General features: G+C 35.2%; 1 protein-coding gene and 1 long non-coding RNA gene across 2 annotated transcripts in view; one reads left to right on the top strand and one right to left on the bottom strand.

Annotated features, from left to right (window-relative positions):
• LOC135694063 (golgin subfamily A member 2) overlaps nucleotides 1–10,147 on the bottom strand; it is a 35,194-nt gene extending 25,047 nt beyond the window's left edge. The window contains exons 1-9 of the mRNA XM_065212719.2: nucleotides 9,960–10,147; nucleotides 8,064–8,198; nucleotides 7,343–7,377; nucleotides 6,067–6,127; nucleotides 5,326–5,459; nucleotides 2,340–2,373; nucleotides 1,979–2,008; nucleotides 1,186–1,239; nucleotides 712–792 (exon numbers count right to left, since the gene is read on the bottom strand). Coding sequence (XP_065068791.2) covers nucleotides 712–792; nucleotides 1,186–1,239; nucleotides 1,979–2,008; nucleotides 2,340–2,373; nucleotides 5,326–5,459; nucleotides 6,067–6,127; nucleotides 7,343–7,377; nucleotides 8,064–8,198; nucleotides 9,960–10,007 — 612 coding nt within the window. The 5' untranslated portion in view covers nucleotides 10,008–10,147. The remainder of the gene's footprint in view (nucleotides 1–711; nucleotides 793–1,185; nucleotides 1,240–1,978; nucleotides 2,009–2,339; nucleotides 2,374–5,325; nucleotides 5,460–6,066; nucleotides 6,128–7,342; nucleotides 7,378–8,063; nucleotides 8,199–9,959) is intronic.
• Nucleotides 5,386–8,027, top strand: LOC135694065 (uncharacterized). Its single transcript, XR_010517100.2, has 2 exons — nucleotides 5,386–5,522; nucleotides 6,693–8,027. It is a non-coding gene; the product is annotated as an uncharacterized LOC135694065 (long non-coding RNA).
• Nucleotides 10,148–14,900: the final 4,753 nt, after the last annotated feature.

The raw sequence follows: 14,900 nt of genomic DNA on the forward strand, positions 1-14,900 counted from the left end.
CTAATTGGAAATGAATAAGGCGATAAACCAATGGTAATTCTAAAGGGAAGGACGAAGACATACTCAGCCACATTGGGGCATAGCCTCGAGACGAAGATAGATATGGTTAATTGAGGTTTCAAATACAATAGCTTCGATGACCACTAACTGAAAATCGCTTAATAGAAAGAATATTTACTCTTGGGATAGGAAATCTGCCAACATTTAAGGGTGCACCATCCGTGATAAATTAACAGGAAGTAACCCTAGAGGATCAGTTTGTACAGCAAAGCCTGTACGGCATCGAATACTATAGGGCAAGTAACTTCCATTATTTAGAGAAAAGATGCCAAAATTACTTGAAAATATAAAAGCAACGTGAAAATGCAATAAACACACAAACGAATTTATTTTGCTCCGTGCCTTTTTCATTCTCCTTCAATTGTTTGGAAATTACTTCCGTGTGTAGGACCACGAAATAGGACAAGGGGTTGAATTAAAGAGCGCGGGTGTTCAAAAATCTCGAAAAAGCAATAGGCAGTACCCATTGATTTTCGATCAAAGAGCAAGTAAAGTGGTATCAAATTTTTGAAAAAATATTTGTGCCTTGATTGAAGGAGTCCAGAAACAAGCGATTTAATTGCACCGACATTTTCGTTTATAGGGTCCTAGAAGTTGGCAATATTGGAGGCAACGTTTAACTTTAAACCTCTAAACTGAAGTTTTACTCACTTGTTCGTTAAGTTGATTGGTTAACTGTTGATTTGATCTTTTGTATGATTGCAGGCTACTTTCTAACTCGTTATTTCTTTTCTAGAACACAAGAAATACCTTTCTTATCTAAAGCTGGCCACAAGTCATTATAAGTTTATATTATTGACGTTCAACGAGCAGAAGAAGCAAAAAAAATTTAAGAGGCCAAAAGAATGGTAATACATTCGGAATACTATGGGACAGTGTTTAAGCTGCCACAAATTAAGCTATCTCAAGGCATTCTCAACTTCAATTGTTCGATTCAGACACCCACGTCTATCAGATAGCATTTTCGAGATTTGTTTTTCTATGAAAGATATCAGGATAAATATTATTCTTTGGAAAGATATAAAAAAGATTGCAATCAGATCATAAATGAATAAAATTGTGGTTGTTGGGTCTACATAGTCCAAATTCACAAAACTTTAAAAAGAATATTTACAAGAAAAATACCTCAAGTGATCCTAGTTCCTTTAGAATTTGTTCATCTGCATTTAGAAGAATGTCCTGTTGGAAAGATAAAAAATTCATCGAAGCGGAACATACAGTATTAGTTTAAGATATAGCCCCAAAGAACTGATAGCGTGGACAATCAGTAATTCATTCACTTGTATGTAGAAAGACTTTTAAGTGTATCGAGGTTGAATTGTCTAGAGGTAAATCGACGGTTAGATAACGCTGATTGTTAGGCCATTTGCAAAGATATGGGTGATGATATCAATGAAAGGGCACACTTAGGTGCACGGAACACGACGGTTCTGAGTTGCAGCTGCTGATCCTGAAACCTAGAACCGTATTGTTTTTTAGACCAAAGCGTGCTGACTATATGGTATGAAGCACTATAAGACAGACAAGTAAAATAGTAATTTTTACTAAATGAAACTGTTTGTTACAAAAACAATTTGCTCATGAGAAAGAAAATGTATTCTGACAAAGTTTATTTTCAAATTCCAAAAACAAATCCAAAATTGTACATATTTTAGGGATATTGAAAATGAATTCGGTATTGCTGCGTGAATTTTAAATACCAAATTTATCAAATTATATAATAGGAAACGGGATCAAACAGACAGGCTAGCAGACAAACCACAAGGAAAAGAAAAAACAAGTAAAGTTAAGAGACGCTATGTTATTCTGATCTTCTTGGTAAGCACCAACAAGCATTTATATATCTCAAGGACAAGTAGCACAAATTGTGATCAAAATGATGAATTGTAATATCAAGTTACAAAATCAGCGGTCTCACCTTTGTGATCATTCCATTTAACTGATTTGACTGGAAAATAACAAAGATTTTATTCGTACCTGGCAAAATAGAGCCTAATCTGTAAAAAATCAAGCACAGCTGAAAACTGTTATAGCAGATTTGCACCTGTATGCAAGGAATTACACGGGGCAACACGTTTTTATAGATAGCAAAAAAGGTCCTGACACTTTATTACATTGACTATCGAAATGTATAGGACAAGGTCCCACAGAAGCCGGCAGATTCGTTTTTCGGGTTTGAGGATAAAAGTTGCCTTTTCGTTCAAAAATTAGTATTCTACTAACTGTTTAAGTCAGTTGGTGAATTTAAAATACTTTGATGAAACCGTAGACATACTTACAATATGCTTTATTTTCTCAGCTGGAGAGAAATCTCTGTGGGATGTAAAAAGAAAAGAATTTTAAGAAAAGCCAATTAAAAAGAACATCCAACAACAGGTCAAAATGTTTGTTAAGGCATGGAAGGTAAACACGAAATGCAAATAAAAATTAGAGAATTCAAAACGAAGGAATAAGAACAATTGAGACAAAGAAGCATTCACTACCACCATGGTTACAGTTTATAACCAAAAAGGCGTGGGCTGTAAGGGCAAATTGAAAATGTAGAGGATAATCGCTTGAAAAGGGTAGAGAAACATATAAAAGGAAAGGTACTTGATATTATGATAGCAACTCGTCAGCAAGGCACTCAAAAGAGACATATCAGTGCAAAGGAATTTGCAAAATATAAAATGAATCTCCTATCCAGAAATATAAAAATGAGAGCCAGAGAGGGCGAATCGGCAATAAAATTGGCCTTCCTTTCCGTCAAAGCGATCTTCAAAAAATATCGCCTTTTTGTAATACAGTAAAAAATATTTCATTCAGCCATGCCTGTTCTCCTAGAAAACCTTCATTTCCTATTGATGACCGTCAATAAGTTCTTCTCCTTTTCCGAAACCAGAAATTAAGAACGGGATGTAGAATCAATATCTGGTTATCAGCCGTTGGAAATACGCGCCTCTAACCTGACTCGAATTCAGCATATCCCCATAGTACGTTAGGTTTGTAGGATCGTTTCGAGTTCTAGCTTAGAGTCTTAGCAAAACATTCATTTTCTATCAGCCGAAGGAAGGCTGCTGAACTTTTCAGGGAGACTGGGAGCTGCCAAACTAGTTTTAGTCATTTTTTACATATAACATATCCCAGGAGCTTAGTCTAGCATTATAATACTACAAGATCTTTTCATTCGCCTCAAGGACTCATTGTTCCCAGTAAATCGGAAATAATTGTTTTCAACAATTTTCGCAAATGTACGACATTTTGTAAGATTTTTAGTTCACTATAAACTTCAATACTAAATCGATTTTCAGTCCTGATAGCAGGCCCTTTTACGGAACAAGGATATACTCTTGAAAATGAAAAAATAGAAGTTTTCTCTAGCTATTTCGAGTCTTGAGGGAAGTGGGCCTCTCCTATTTGAAAAATGAGCCCAATAGACTTTCACTTCATATAAACCCAGTTCCTATTTGCCTCATATCAACAAATTGTAGTAAATCAGAATAATGAAACGTCAGAGAGTTGGTTAAATTCTAGTGCGAAATAGATAATGAAATCACAGTGAAAACAACCGAATGTAAACCTGTTTTTTTCATAAAAGATGCGCGAAAGAATGTTCACAAGCAATACTGGACCTTTAGCCAGCATGTTTTCCATACCACATTCGCGAGCTAACTTTTGAGGTCTGCGGATCACTACACCCTCTTGACCCAAATAACAGAACTGGCTGTGCAAGCGAAGCCGTGTTTACATTTTCCTGAAGAGTCTTAACCTTGTCAAAAAAATGAATACGGTGATAAAAAGAAATGAGAGCCTCATTCGTCTTGGCCGACACTGTCTTAACTGAACACGCGTTTTACTTTTTGTCTGGAAATGAGTCAGTCTGGGATCTGGAACTGAATAATTGCTCTTTAGACGAAGACCATACTCAGGCTTTATCTCTTCCTCAATCAAATATGCCCACTCTAACTTTCGCAATCATAAATACTTTTGACTTCATCAATTACATTTCAATATTTTGAATTTTTAACTAATAACATATTTACTCCATAACATATATAATTTCTAATTGAGTAGGAGATCGTGTACTTTAGACTTTTTTTCGGTGATTAATCATTCACTCTGAATTTTTCATTATAAAATCTAACTCTGATAACTGTATTGCAAAACAATATAGAAAACTTTCCCTTCGTTATCGAGACTAAGTTTCAACAAACCAACAAATTTCCTTTTTAAGCTTAACTCGTCACAATTTTTCCAGCTTATAAAATTCCATTCTTTTCTATGGAGGATTTAGAAAATTTAGAATAAAAGAACTATCACTGTAGCTTACTTTTGCCAACTTTCACCCACTGAACGATTTGTTTTAGAAGATAAAAATTAGCTTTAACCTAGGTTTAGACCCTTGGTCACGCAGCTCATTTGGCCTGACAGCCTGTTGAGGGTGATTTTTAAAATTCGACTGGCTTCTCAAAAACCCTCCTTTGTAACTATGAAATGAGAGATTTCAAAATTTGCAGAAAACTGTTGGACTAAAATGCTAGCCATTTATCTTATGAAAAACTTTGATGATATAATTAGGCAAGCCTGAATTTGCTACGTCGATTTCTGGTTTCAGGAAGACGTCAACTATCTAGGTTGCTATCTAGAGACCATTGCAAAATGGACCTCAAATTTTAAATCACCATGTTGAAAAAATACTGTGTTCATATCGGTTGGACGGTTCTGTGGTGAACTACGTTTTCAATATTATATATCTTAAGATTTCCCCAGATTTGGTGCTGCAGTGGAATTTTTAACAGCACAGACTGGTTTTGACAAAGAGATTCGAATTCATTGATTCACTTTTGCCAAATATGAAGACAAAGAGTTGATGACACTAACTCGAATGAAACTCTCTGTATGACCTGGCTGTCACTGGATCCAGTTATTGGAAAGCATGAGACTAATGTGACACTGTCAAAACATTTCCCCCATTGCAAAAACATAAATTAATCAATTATCTTTGTGAAGCATAGCTTTTGCAAATAAAGATTCGGAGCAGAATACAACAAAATACATTTGCATCGGAACCAATTCAATGATTGTTCAGCCTTAATAAGCAAGCAAATCAAATTGAAGTCTCTCTTAATCTTTACTATTGGAAACAAAACCTTAAGATTAACCTTTAAAAAGACTTCTTCTGGTAGAATTACTAGATCAATGGGTAAAACAGTCTTGGTGGATATTAATCCCTGAATTTAAGCTACATGGCTTGAAAAGATAAAATTCATGTGACTAATAAAAAACCTTTGAATGCTGATGTTATCCTCTGCCTTCATCATCTCTGATGTCTGGATGGCATGTCTTTTATTACTTTCACTTTTAGTAATATCAGGTGAATTTGCATGAATGGCTGGATTTCCATCCTTTTTGTCAGCCTCCTTGAAAACAGAAAAGGAAAATACATCAACAAGTCCTGTAGAAAGGGGCAAGACAAACACTTTGTGAGTGAAATTAAAAGCATTATAGAAAAGATTTTTCACATCTATTTTCAACATTCCTTGACTTGTAATATAAATATTTATGGCCAGCTTACAAAACAAGACTAAACAGCTACACAACTCTAAATTAGACAGACACACTCTTTTATCAGGACTTTTGGGATAATCTCAAGGAAAATCTCAAGGAAAATCTCAAAGAAAATCTCAAGGAAAATCTCAAGGATAGTTGGGTGTTAATAAGTGGTTTAATGGCACACAACAATACCATATTGAAAAAAGTTCAGTGATTAATCATAACATGTCTGTAGCAGCTAGAGGTTTCTGGTTACACATAGTACTTGGTACTTGCAAGGTAGCAACCCCTATGGGTTTTGAGGAGATCATTATGAGCAGTACAAAGTGTAAGCTTGAATTTGTTTTGATTGTAATATAGATCAATAGAAATAACTAACTTGTGCTTATATTCTTTCTGCACAAATCGCCAAAAAAGTTTTAGAAGGAGGATGAAAAAGTTTTCAAAAAAGACTCAAAATTTGGTGCTACTGACCCGATGATCTCCATTAACATTTTTAGCTGGAGAGTTGGGTGTGCCTGCATCTTGTATTTTTCTACAAAAAAACATATCATTCAGGAGGATACTGCAAATATCAAATCCATGATAGATCATTCAACTACCAAACAGAAATTACAGAACACTCGAAAGTAGTTGAAACTGAACTCTGCTTAAGAAGTTATGGGCAAATAAACTTTGTGAAAAAATTTTGAATAGGTAATTTTCAGAAATTGGATCTGACAAAATTCCATCATAGATTTTTAAGATACCAAACATAAGAGCATATTACTAATATTCTAAGGGGCAGAGCTATAAAGTCTTCTAAATATTCAGTCCCATAAGTACAGACTCTAGGTAATTTGGGGCTTGATCCCCCTTGGGAATTTTTTGGCAGGGAATTGACCCCCTCCCCCCCAGGCAGCAACTTAATACAGAGAAGCATTTCTGGAAAACAGAAAATAAAGGCAGTATATATCTTTTTTGGGCCCTTTTGAAGGCAAATAAAAAGAGATTATATTGGCTCATGCGTGCTCAAAGTCAAAGTTTTTGTTAAGACAATAGTGCAATCTGTCATTTTCTCTCCAAAACTTTGCAGTGAGATCTAGAAATTTTGATTTCAGCCAAGTTCAGTAATTGTGATGCAAATACCTTAAACAAATGAAAGAGTACAGTTATTTTGAAAAAGCAGAGGTGGAATATTTTGAAAACAGCAACAATTACAATTAGCACTTTGGCAAAAATGAATTCAGTTCACAAACAAACAATGATGATGATGATATTGATGATGATGGTGATAATATGAAGATAATATGAAACTGAGATCAATGATGTTAGTTTGCATTGAACAGACAAAATGATAAACAAATGTAATTTCATTATAATTTGTTGTCTTATTTTGTTGTTAATGTAACCTACTGTAAGGAAAAAATAGTTGGCCCTATAATACATCCTGGATTTATTTCAAAATTTGTCACAAACATTGTAAATTACAGCATTGAGATAAATGTAAATTGACCTGTGTTTAAACTCTGTGATGAAAGAAGTGATTTATGTAGATAAAACATATCTTTTACAAGATTATTAAAACAAAGCAGGTATATACTTGTTTTTCAACAGCTTAGATATTTGGATAACTGCTGTTGTTTGGACAGTGTCTGTACCACAATATTTTCAAAGCTGAATAAATAGTCATTGATGTTTCCTTACAAATAAACCACAGGTCAGGCTTTATGAAAATACAACTCATGATTATCTACTTTCTTATACTTACTTTGGAGTAAATTGAAGTGACTGAGGACTCAAAGTCTGCAAGGAAAAATATAATTTTCTAACTTTCAAGGTAAATCAGAACCACATTTAGGTACAATCACCAGTGTAATCATTCTTTGCCAAACCATTATGTTAAGTATATCCTTCAATTCTATAGAGTAAGAAATTCAGTTTGAGTCACATATGTCTAACAGGAGCCTCTATGTCTCATGTATAGAAGGGCATCAAAATGCACAATAGCACACACAAAAAATGTAAACATTTCTAAAGGTTGTCAAGTATGGAATTGTAGTGAAATGGCATAAGACATCTCCAAACTTGACTTTGATCAACTTATGTAGAATCTCAACAGATGTCAGTTAAATAACTATCATCCCCTTTTATTGAACCCCTTTCTTGAATAAGCCCCAATCTTTGGTGATTATTTTTCCTCATAAGATTCCAATTTCCTTAGGCAAATTCAAACATATTACAAACTCTACTTGTATTGTACCATCCATACAAAATGCATGCTCTTTAGGGATAATACGAAAAGAGATACTTGAGAAACTGAGAACTGAGACAAGGGGCTGCTTTCATATTTTTGTGAATTTGTTGTTGCAGCTTACAGTTATGCATGACAGTTTTGATTTAGGGCCTTCAAAACTGAACATTACATCACATCTACAGATGGTATGTTCGGACAATTAAAGCATATTCAATGGTCCAAAAAACAGTATTACCTGACTTTGATTATATGGTGACTGAAAGCCTGGTCCAAACATGAGTTCATTAGATGTCTTCTGAAGACTATGGCTAGGACTTGGGTTTGGTGCAGGAGAATTGCTTGGTGTTTTCCTCTGCTGGAACTGCTTTAGCTGAAAAAAAATGCTACTCAGCAATTTTTGCCCTCCAAGCATAAATGTTTTTTACTAAAAACATTATATTTAAAATGGTATCAATACTGTCAACAGTGTGTGGACTACATGCTTCTTGTTTTAAGAGCTTCCTGAACAAAGAACTTTCAATTCATCACCTTTTATGTTTATTTTCTGTAGCTTATAATATACTATCTTTATTCCCTGCTCGAAAAGTTTAAATGACCTAAATTTCAATTTTAAGTAATAAGAGCTTTGCACGGGTTTGGGTTTCCTTTGTCAAAGCATCAACGTGTATCTTCTTCAGTATGTAAAATATTCACATATTTGAAATTTGTCCATGTTCTGCTATCTTCTACCTTCCGTCTGTCTGTCTTTTACAATTTCATGTCTTTAGCATCAACTGTATCCAATGGTTTTTCGAAAATCAGATTTATCAGCAAACTTTGCACAGTTATCTCTTTCTGTTTAAAAAAACAAATGGCTATCTCTGATCTATCTTTGTTATTTACTTGATATTGTCACCAAGGAGAACTCAATTCGTTTAAGTTAGTGTCGACACCACCTCTACAGCTGTTTATGTGGATGGAACCAAGTGACTCCCAATTACGTCACAGATTCTTTGCTTTTTTCACAGTCTAGGCCAAACTTTGAGTGACAATAGCAAAGAAATGAAATGATATATAGCAATTCCGAAATAACACTTGAATTCAGATTGGTAAAATTTACTTTTCAACCTAAGTTATTTTTTACCTTAGAGTTCTTAGAGAAACACTTTAAAGACTGTTTTATTGCAAGCAGGAAACAATTTTGTCTGACTGAACTCGCATATAAGAAGTTCTAGTGATTTTCACACCAGTAAGGATGAAAATGAATAAAAACTTTTTTTGCTTCCTTGCCTCATGTTACCCAAGCTTTACTCAAATAATTCATGCTTCCAAAAACTTTGGAACAATCAAAGGCTAGAGTGTTTGAATTCAGTTTGCTATAAGATACCATGTACTAGATTTTATGAATGGATTTGTCCTTAATGTTATGACCATATATCATACTTTATATCATATCATTTTTTGTGTCATTGACCATATATCATTTTTTTTCTTTCTAATCTTGTGTTCACAAAATATGTTGAAGTATACTTGGAATATAGCAAATGTATTAATGTGACATTTTTCAGTTCTTAACACAACAGGGTCTAATTTTATGTTTACACATTTTGCAAATGCTAAGGGCAGCAAGTCACCAGCTGTTTAGATACATTTTATAAAAAGTTATGACTAACACAATCAACAAGAGTTGCAAATTGTCAACCCATTTGTCTGGTCGTGCAAGCAACACACGATCTCGCAGATTTTGGGACCAATTGTACCAGTAGTTGTGCTGTGATTTCTCAGTCGATATTATATACTATTTAGCCACATATGTGCAGTGAAAATAATGGAGTTAATGGGTGGAGCTGAATTACATGGGTTACACGGTTTCAATGTGACTTGTTTTCAAATGATTTTTACAGGACCCGCAATAAATTGAAACGGCCTAAATTCCTACAACGAAATCGCAAGATATCACAACAAATTGCAGAACATGTCCAGAGATAAGTAAAAAATAACTTATTCCAACAAAAATACTGATAAAAGTACAACTGCTTTTATTCTGGAACCCATCCAACAGCAAGCAGCCGAGTCAAATAGTATGAAAACATCTTCGGGGAATCATTAAAAAATTTAGCCACATATTGGAAATGTCACTATAAAACCATACCTTTCGCTTGGCGGAAGCCAATTTCTCTTGTCGTGATGTCTCAGACATCTTGCACTATCCTTTGAGTCTATATAGCTTTCTTTGTATTAAAAATCTTCCTGTCTCTTTATTTGTTACAGCTAAGAAAATATTTCTCCACCTCTCTTATGGCTGTCATGTTTCTTGTTACACGAAGACACTAGTTTCCAGGCCTACAGTTCAAAATCTATCGTGAAGACGAGGTCCAATCTTATTTGACGTCAAACAACATTTCAGAGTGGGGGGGGGGGTTGCCTAGAATATTAAAGCAGGGCGGGGTTAGCTCTATTGCAGCTTCAAGTGTGAAAAGTCAGTGAAAATGTGATACTGAATATCGAAATGTCTTGAAAGAGGGAACAGAAAAACAAAGAATCAAGAGCTTTAGTAACCAGAATTATAATAGCTTCACGAGATCTAGAAGATAACAGATTGGCTAAAGGAAGGATTCAATTTTGAATCAATACCTTCTTACCATGAATGACCATGAAAGTTACTGAAAGTCTGCCCCAGAGATCTGAGAAACTGCTGGCTGTCTGCTCCACAACTTATTCATTCATTTTTGCATCCAGTTGATCCCAGTCTGCAGTCTCCTCTTCGATCTCGTTCCTCCATCGTCTCATAGGGCTCCCTCGGCACCTTGAGTCTCCATTCAGCTGTTATTTTTGCCTTTTCACTCTTTCTTGTTCTTATTTCAACATTAATTTGTTAGTTACAATAATACAGTGTTAACATTATTGTTTCTGATCAGTGTTAATGTTACAACAGTTAACACGATAGAGCAATCAAAGCCACATGACCAGTTCTCACGAGAATAATTATTTTGTTTACCTTTTTTAAAGATGCTTTGGCAATACATGTTTTCAAAAAATTTGACCGAGAATTCCAAAGCTGAATACCATCAAAGATGAGAAAGTTGTCGTGAAAGAAAAGCCAAGATGGGAGAATCATTTTCTATCGTATTGTATTGATGAAATTGTGTTACTTAGTTTTTGTTCATTTCAAAAGTAACTTTAGATGCTTTCTTAGAAGATAGGAAAATTCATAGAAGAGGCGAGATATTTAAATTTTTCAGCACAAGTCTAAGAAGCAATATATTTTTATAAATTTGAGCAAAACATAACGACATTGCTACTGAAATTAGACTGGAGATAAACTCTAATCATTTTTAAAAGTCTGGTGTCATAAGTCATACTACTTGACGATTTTTCTGAAGAAAGGCATTTTCAAGTACAATATATAACTGAAAGAGATTGCCAATCTGATTCTAAACAACGGCAGGAATCGTTATATTTACCTTTAGAACCTTTCCTTTCAAAATTTAACACTCAGATATAAATGACAGCCATGTTAAATTTCCAACAAGACCAGAAATTTCCCGACAAAATATCAATTTAGCTCAACAGGGTTTTTTGCCTCTTCTACGCCACAGCAAGCGTGTAAGATTTGTCAAAAAGTTAGAGTTACAGACGTTTAAAAATTGGGGTGCGGTTAAACCTGCAGAGACAAATATTCTGATAGCATTGCGTAAACTACATATTTGGTTGTAAAGTTGAATTAGCAGCACATTCCTGGTTGAATGAAAGACTTTTATAATGTTCTTAGATAACTTTTTGGGAGACAGGAACTCTAAAACCACTAAAAATTGCAAGATGTGATTGTTTTACTTGATAGTTTCAGCTTAACTTTTCATCTATTATAATACCATGATATTTTACACGAATTTCTTGATCGAGACTCGTTCAAATTAAGTCAAGCAAGTAACGTATTCGTGTTTTCTGCAATAAGGGGGTATTTCAGCTTCTTAAAAGTGGTATAGATATCATTTTGGCAAGGCAGAATAGTAAGGGTCTAAGAACGTTTCCCTGTGGCACACCGCCATTAAGATCAAGAGTATTTGCAGTTACGCCATGTATCGCAGTTCAAAATTAGTTTATCTAAGTATGAATTAAAAGATGGCAGGGCAAGCCCTCTTATACCATACGTAATATCTGAGCTTATCAAAAGGTAAGTCGTGATTAACAGTGCCCAATGCTGTAATAACGTCAAGAGGTGCACAGCAGAAGAAAATACCTCTTTCACAAATGATTTCTAAAAATTAGGCCAAAACTAAGAAAAGCCACAAACTCTCGAAAGCAATTAGTCTATCTACAGAAAAGCTATACAAACAGAACAATGTTTAAAATTTTCAGGTTTAATTGTTTGGAATAGCTGGGAAATATATAGGAATAGCTTTTATCCTCGCGGAAGGACATTTTGCATGTTTCACTAATGACAAAAGGGTTTATCAGTCCAGAGGAATGTTCATCCTGCCTCAGGACAAAGAAAACAATATCAAGTTTTGGCGAGGTGCATTTATTTCATTTTCATGGGCCTTTCTCACGTTTTCTGACCGTATATTTGCCATGTTTCCGGACTGTGACAACTTAAAGCATATGCCAAACCAAGATGAAATAATGCTATTGTTCCATAAATGAATCAATCTTTATCTTGGCCATACAGATGCAGTGTTCCGAAAATACTTTGGCGCGAATATTGACAGAAACGCGAATATTGACAAAAACGCGAATATTGACAATTAAATTTTAAAGGAGACACAGGGATATAGCATCGCCTATTTTTCTGTTCCAGATTCTTAAAACTAAAACTCAGTGTCAAACTGTTAAGGTTGGATCAAAAACAAAGATAGAAAGTTATTATATTAATTATAAATAGCATAGAGATTTTCAATGCAACTTAAAAAATAAATGGGTACTAATAGGAATTTGATCAAAATGCATTATTTTCCCTTGAAGGACTTTAAAGAACAAGAAAATCGAGCATTTTGGGTCTAAAAGGAATCTGGCCTCATTTCTTCGTTAATCATGGCTAAAAACGATACTGTTGGACAGTTTAGGCTTACCTACTTCAACTCTGCTCTTTATAGCATCAGTTTTCTGCATGGAAACAGAAGATTGGCATAGATAACTAGAATCCTACGAATGCATTGAATCCATTTAAATGTGAAAATCGTACACCTTGCTGAGAAATCAAATGGTCCTGCCTTCTTAGATAACTGACTGAGGCCTTGTTAAGGGAAGTGGTGAAGATATATTTGCTACATTCGAGCTCTGGCAACCTATTAGAATGAATGAATAAGTGCACGAAGGAACGAATGAATGAATAAGTGCACGAAGGAACGAATGAATGAATAAGTGCACGAAGGAAAGAATGAATGAATAAGTGCACGAAGGAACGAAAGAATGAATAAGTGCACGAAGGAACGAATGACTGAATAAGTGCACGAAGGAACGAATGACTGAATAAGTGCACGAAGGAACGAATGAATGAATAAGTGCACGAAGGAACGAATGAATGAATAAGTGCACGAAGGAACGAATGAATGAATAAGTGCACGAAGGAACGAATGACTGAATAAGTGCACGAAGGAACGAATGACTGAATAAGTGCACGAAGGAACGAATGACTGAATAAGTGCACGAAGGAACGAATGAATGAATAAGTGCACAAAGGAACGAATGACTGAATAAGTGCCCGAAGGAACGAATGAATGAATAAGTGCACGAAGGAAAGAATGAATGAATAAGTGCACGAAGGAACGAATGAATGAATAAGTGCACGAAGGAACGAATGACTGAATAAGTGCACGAAGGAACGAATGACTGAATAAGTGCACGAAGGAACGAATGACTGAATAAGTGCACGAAGGAACGAATGAATGAATAAGTGCACGAAGGAAAGAATGAATGAATAAGTGCACGAAGGAACGAATGAATGAATAAGTGCACGAAGGAACGAATGACTGAATAAGTGCACGAAGGAAAGAATGAATGAATAAGTGCACGAAGGAACGAATGACTGAATAAGTGCACGAAGGAACGAATGACTGAATAAGTGCACGAAGGAACGAATGAATGAATAAGTGCACGAAGGAACGAATGAATGAATAAGTGCACGAAGGAACGAATGAATGAATAAGTGCACGAAGGAAAGAATGAATGAATAAGTGCACGAAGGAACGAATGAATGAATAAGAGCACGAAGGAACGAATGAATGAATAAGTGCACGAAGGAACGAATGAATGAATAAGTGCACGAAGGAACGAATGAATGAATAAGTGCACGAAGGAACGAATGACTAAATAAGTGCACGAAGGAACGAAAGAATGAATAAGTGCACGAAGGAACGAATGAATGAATAAGTGCACGAAGGAACGAAAGAATGAATAAGTGCACGAAGGAACGAAAGAATGAATAAGTGCACGAAGGAACGAATGAATGAATAAGTGCACGAAGGAACGAATGAATGAATAAGTGCACGAAGGAAAGAATGAATGAATAAGTGCACGAAGGAACGAATGAATGAATAAGTGCACAAAGGAACGAAAGAATGAATAAGTGCACGAAGGAACGAAAGAATGAATAAGTGCACGAAGGAACGAATGAATGAATAAGTGCACGAAGGAACGAATGAATGAATAAGTGCACGAAGGAACGAATGAATGAATAAGTGCACGAAGGAACGAATGAATGAATAAGTGCACGAAGGAAAGAATGAATGAATAAGTGCACGAAGGAACGAATGAATGAATAAGTGCACGAAGGAACGAATGACTGAATAAGTGCACGAAGGAACGAATGAATGAATAAGTGCACGAAGGAACGAATGAATGAATAAGTGCACGAAGGAACGAATGAATGAATAAGTGCATGAAGGAACGAATGAATGAATAAGTGCACGATGGAACGAATGAATGAATAAGTGCACGAAGGAACGAATGACTGAATAAGTGCACGAAGGAACGAATGAATGAATAAGTGCACGAAGGAACGAATGAATGAATAAGTGCACGAAGGAACGAATGACTGAATAAGTGCACGAAGGAACGAATGACTGAATAAGTGCACGAAGGAACGAATGAATGA

The sequence above is a fragment of the Rhopilema esculentum genome, chromosome 11, assembly GCF_057945365.1.
Source record: "Rhopilema esculentum isolate cy_ngs chromosome 11, ASM5794536v1, whole genome shotgun sequence".
Classification (NCBI taxonomy): Eukaryota; Metazoa; Cnidaria; class Scyphozoa; order Rhizostomeae; family Rhizostomatidae; genus Rhopilema; species Rhopilema esculentum.